The 5,953-nt window shown below is 46.0% G+C and overlaps 1 protein-coding gene across 1 annotated transcript; it reads left to right on the forward strand.

Annotated features, from left to right (window-relative positions):
* The first annotated feature begins 3,671 nt into the window (after nucleotides 1–3,671).
* On the forward strand, nucleotides 3,672–4,824 carry LOC136542457 (chlorophyll a-b binding protein of LHCII type III, chloroplastic). The gene is made up of 2 exons (XM_066534887.1): nucleotides 3,672–3,894; nucleotides 3,988–4,824. Exons 1-2 carry the CDS (start codon nucleotides 3,760–3,762, stop codon nucleotides 4,657–4,659), a joined length of 807 nt encoding a protein of 268 aa, XP_066390984.1. The 5' UTR covers nucleotides 3,672–3,759; the 3' UTR covers nucleotides 4,660–4,824.
* Nucleotides 4,825–5,953: the final 1,129 nt, after the last annotated feature.

Below are 5,953 nucleotides of genomic sequence, written 5' to 3' on the forward strand. Positions count from 1 at the left end.
AGCCGGCCGCCGCCGACACTGAGCTACATTCCGTGGTACGTAGTAGTAGACCAAAAGAGCTGCTTATGCATACATACACAAGAATGGCAAAATATTCAGTGCAAACCACATCTTCAGTGGCAAAAGAGCTGCTTATAAATCCTGAGCTTGTTATTTTCATATGAATTTTTGCAAAAGGAGTTTGAATCTCAAAATTTGTGATAGTGCACATCTATAGATGCACTATTGGTGTGCAAAGTTTCAAGTTTTTTAGAAACTCCTAAGTATGGTTTTGCAAAGGGTTTTCACGATTGTCCTGTACTGAATATTTTGCCAGTAAGATCGATGGTTTGAGGTGGAAAGAGAAAGAACACCGGGGAAAATTTTGTGAGGAGACAGGGTCTCTAGGCAGTTTAATAGATATATTTCTCCACCCAAAACAAAACCAATTACATTTTGCACCACAGGGTCCCCTTGAGACCAGTGCCAGTCTTAGGATTTTAAGGGCCCTCTGGCGATCTCGTCGCAACGGCCCCTCTTAACCATGTATAAAATCTTATAATATATAGGCACTAATTTTACTTGCAAAACGAAAACAAATTCAATAACATATTTTTAATTTAACATGTCTGATAATTATCGAGGAACAATGTAAATTAAGCAATATATTTGTAGATGTATGATAATTATCGAGGAATAATGTAGATTAAAAAAGCAATGTATTCGTTTTCTTTTCTCACTCATGACAAATGTTTCTTAGGTAACATTCTAAAATTCTAACACCTAAATTAGAAGAAAAATATGACTATATGGATACAAAGTACTAGAAGTCTGGAATACTATACAAATAATTAATTGGATTAAAAATAAAAAGAAAAAAATACCTTGGGTTTAAACAACTGATCGGTGATCGCAATTCATAAGAAGCCAAGAATCAAGATGTCGTTGTCGTGAAGCCCTGTCTGGTCGCCGTACGTCCTCGTGCATCGTGTCCATGTCTCCGGTAGTCTAGCTCTTCGCGGCGGCGCGGCTCGCTAGCTCCGCGTGTGTAAGGCGCACGTCGTGAACTCACGATCAGAGTGTGCTGTGTGTAGCGTGACTCCTCGCCTCCTCTCTACCCGAGGGCCGTGGGGAAAAGAAACTAGGAAAGAAATGCCGATGTTGTCTTTTTGGGCCACCTGACCAGTTCTATGTCTCTCTTCTCATTAATTTGCTAATGTCTAATGGACTATATGACCTTAGGGTTTGTATACCTAGGTTTAGGCCCCTCCTCCGCTTGGGCCCTCGGCCGTCGCACCTCGTGCCCTACCCCTAAGGCCGGCACTGCTTGAGACCTGCAAAAACCCTAAAAAGCTCCATCTAGTTTATGAGAACAAAACTAATCCTCCATTGACCAGAACTTCTCCAAAAGGGGATCATCTATAAACTGTAAACCCTGAAACTCTGTATCTAATTGCTGAGGATCAAACCAATCGTCCATGGATACAACTCCCACAGGAAGGGGTTCATCATCTCAACATCCACGGGACTGCAGTGGTCGGGTTCATAAACTTTTTTATATGACTTTGAACAAAGACAAAATTTATACAAAAAAATGGAGATCTGATTGCATCTACAATCATGTAATCAATATTTTTTACGATTAAAGCCATTCTGGTGCTGAAATAACGATACAGGGTTTCTATAATCAAATACATATCTAAATAATGTACCAATATATTTGTATTAAGAAAGTTTCAATCGAAAAGGAGTGATTGATATAGTTATATATAACTCGTGTCGAGATCTGTAATTTCCATATAAGTCTTTTATCTATCTGAACTCATGAGAAAAAAGTTTATTTTTCAAGATGCGCTGTGTAGAAAAGGGCATTTGAAATGCGTAGATTTAAATCTCGCCAATTCAGTTGGTGAAAATAGTGCATTTCTAAAAAAAACATTCGGACAATGATTTTTTCAAAACACAGATCAATTTTTTTTTTAAAAAAAACATCATCCGTCTTGGTCACCAGTGCAATCTTGTCGTCAGACCAGCACAGACGGTTCCTAAACCTCCATTGCGATGTAACGGTTTGTAGACTTCTCTCTATGGATGGTAAATTGGTCGGATATAGTGCAAGTGCAGCAAACACACTCCCGAGATAAGCAGGGACGCATCTAGCAGTGGGGCGAGGGGGGGGGGGGGGGGCTCAAGCCCCCCTACCGCCGCTGATCCCATGACGCCCTCCTAGAGCCTCTCTAGGAATTTTTGTCATAGCTGCTTTGAGGAGGAGAGGCTAGAGGTTCAAGATAATGACTTCAGCCTCCCCTGAACTTTCATCCTAGATCCGTCACTCAGGTAAGACTTGCAACATTTTGTCACGGTGGCCCTCACATCACCCTGCGGATGAAAGTTTGCATAGACGCCGAAGCCCGCAGGTGAGGACCCAGGTGTGTAAAAAGTATAGGTAATATATCATCATGGTTACATTAATAAGTATAGAAATATGACAAGAAGTAATTATTTCTCATCTCTGCGTCACACGTAGTCATGTAACACATAGGTAGCAAGTAATTATACAAGTTCTTAATAAAATGAATTGAAAATCTAAGGCCTAGTCACCAAGCATATTGTTGGTAATTGGACGTGTGATACTTGGTTACCTAGGGTGACACTTATATTTCAGTCCCCTATAGGCATCCACGGTGCGATTTAACACCCGCATTGACCCCTCATTCATCTGGGACCCCAACCTGATGAGATCCATTGGTGTGATTTAGCATCCGTGCTCTCACCCTAGCGGGTGTGACGTCCACGAGTCCAACGGCCATCTCTACTACATGTCCTAGGGTGTCATGTTGCCTCCGTTCTAAATTGTAAGTCGCTTAGTTTTTCTAGATACATAATTTTTACTACGCATCTAGATATTCGTTATGTCTAAATACATAATAAAACTATATCTCTAGAAAAGCTAGAACGATTTAAAGTTCAGAATGAAGAGAGTATGTCTAAACTCTCGAAATACAATGTCAAATCCTGAGCTTGCTATGTGATGCCATCTAACTTCTAAATTCTCAAGATGAGATTGTTCAAGTCCCATACATCTAGCCTTCCAAACTTAGGCCCGTCTCTACATCCGCATTCAATTGAACCTCTAGGTCTACCTAGAGCTATTGAGGGCTTTTCCAACGCACCACCATGGACTACTGCCCCAGCCTCTATGTCTGCTTGTCAAGTCCACGACACGGTGAGTGGTAGTCTTGCAGCACGGCAGAGCTTTTTGCATAAGAGTCTATGGCTAATCTTTTTGAAACATCTTTTGGAGCACACGTTGCAGCGAGAAGGACGCTGCCTTTGTCCCTAAGAAAATAAAGTTGTTCACTTCTGTTAGACGACCGGAGGTCCCCTCGGAGTTTTGAGAGCTCTTTTTTTTCTACGATTAGTACTGCTGCTTTTGGCTGAGGCTAACACGTTAGTGAAGCCCCGAGCAGCCCGGCCCAAAACCAGTGTGCCACGCAACGCTGTGGGACCCGGTGATGGAGGATGATGGAGTCAGCCAGTGGCAGCGGCGCACCTCCAGAATCCAGTGCCGCGCCCCGATTGGGCGGAGCCAAATCCAGAAATCTCCACCTCACATCCACCGCTCCAATCGCCGCTCGCTTCTTCCCCGGCAACCAAAACACTTGTGCTACAAATACGTCCACGTAACCCCTCTCCAAGCCTTAGCACCCCACGGTTTCAAAAAAAGAAAAAGCTAGCTTAGCTTTGCTCGCCAGACAAACCGGAGCAGAGCTGCAGCAGATGGCGTCGACGATCATGGCCGCCACCTCCCGCGTCGTCGCGGCCAAGACGCCGTTCCTCGGCCAGGGCCGCGCCGCCGCCAATGCCAGCCCCCTCCGCGACGTCGCCGCCGCCGCCAGCGGCCGGATCACCATGGTACGTAACGTACGCCGAGGTGGTCCATGCCACGTTGTGTTTCAATCAATCCGGTAATCAACTAACGAGAGTGATTGCTCGCTTGGATTGCAGGGCAACGACCTGTGGTACGGCCCGGACCGCGTCAAGTACCTGGGCCCCTTCTCCGCGCAGACGCCGTCGTACCTCACCGGCGAGTTCCCCGGCGACTACGGGTGGGACACCGCCGGGCTGTCGGCGGACCCGGAGGCGTTCGCGCGGAACAGGGCGCTGGAGGTGATCCATGGGCGGTGGGCGATGTTGGGTGCGCTGGGCTGCATCACCCCGGAGGTCCTCGAGAAGTGGGTGGGCGTGGACTTCAAGGAGCCCGTGTGGTTCAAGGCCGGCGCGCAGATCTTCTCCGAGGGCGGGCTGGACTACCTCGGCAACCCCAACCTGGTGCACGCGCAGAGCATCCTCGCCGTGCTGGGGTTCCAGGTCATCCTCATGGGCCTGGTCGAGGGCTTCCGCATCAACGGCCTCGACGGCGTCGGCGAGGGCAACAACCTCTACCCCGGCGGCCAGTACTTCGACCCGCTGGGCCTCGCCGACGACCCCGTCACCTTCGCCGAACTCAAGGTCAAGGAGATCAAGAACGGCCGCCTCGCCATGTTCTCCATGTTCGGCTTCTTCGTCCAGGCCATCGTCACCGGCAAGGGGCCCCTCGAGAACCTGCTCGACCACCTCGACGACCCCGTCGCCAACAACGCCTGGGTCTACGCCACCAAGTTCGCGCCGGGGTCTTAAGCTAGCCGGACACGGCGGCGTGCCGGGACATTGTAGACTTCTCGTTTGTGTTGTGACATTACATTTGTACCATGAACGAATGCAAATATTCTTGTGCTCTCTCAGAACTCAGGAACGTACTGGACTAGTTTGGTCTTCCATTCCAATTCCATCCATGTTAACTGATTCGGTGTGTCCATATGTAGTTGTCTCTCCTCTTTTTTTTTTTTTACAAACACAACTACACAAGCTGTCCAGAAGTAGTGCAGAATTTAGAGGCTGCTAATTACAATAGGCATATTTCCAAACTGTGTACTTAGGTATCCCTGTGTCATTTTCGCAAAAAAAAAAAAGGTATCCCTGTGTCAGATGCACATTTGGAGATTAAGGCTTTGAAAGGGGTCCCAAAGAAGCTGAGGAAAAGATTGCGGCCTTGGAAGGGAAGAAAGATGACATCTGGTGGGAGATTGATATTAACAAAAACTTCCTTGAGTAGTTTGCCAATTTATACAATGGGGATATATCAGCTTCAGGAATGTGTTCAACAACAGATGGATTCTGTAAGGGCAAATTTCTTCTTGCAAGGGGCCAATGACAAATTTAAATATCATATGGTAAAATGGAGAAATCTGTGTTTACCTCATGAGGCACTTATTGGAAAATGGGGATGGAGAATGTTGCAGGCTGACAAAGGGTGTCAATGTTTTAGTCTGTTACAGAGGCCCTGTTCGCTTGGCTTATAAGCCGTACTTTTTCAGCCAACGAACCGTATTTTTCTCTCACAATAAATCAGTCAACAGTACTTTCAGCCATGGCTTATCAGTCAAGCGAACAGGGCACTTTTCTACAATGTGGGAGGGAGACAGGTTCACAATTTTGGAAGGGTGTTTTGAAATCTAGAAATATCTTGAAATGGGGCTGTCATACTAAGGTCAATAACGACCGAAGCACTAGATTTTGGGAATAGATATGGGTTGAAAATGTAAGGAAAATGGATCCTTGACCCATTTAGTTTGGATTTTGGTGTTTGGTGATCAACACAACCAAGTTAGACTAATGTGTTTGCAAGTGTATGTTTTGTAGTTCAATAAGTTGCATAGCGAACTTGGACCGAGAGTGGAACATGAAGAATTGATCAACACTTCAAGGAAGACACTAAGAGGATGTGTGATCAATCTAGAAGTGAAGCTAGGAGTCCAAGACGCAAAGATTAAGAAGCCCGGACCAAGACACGAACAAAGTTGAAGTCACCGAAGCCAAGACAAAGATGTGATTGAATTGGAACTGTCTCATGATTTTAGATCAGCTCAAATTG

Source organism: Miscanthus floridulus, chromosome 3 (genome assembly GCF_019320115.1).
Source record: "Miscanthus floridulus cultivar M001 chromosome 3, ASM1932011v1, whole genome shotgun sequence".
Taxonomy (NCBI): Eukaryota; Viridiplantae; Streptophyta; class Magnoliopsida; order Poales; family Poaceae; genus Miscanthus; species Miscanthus floridulus.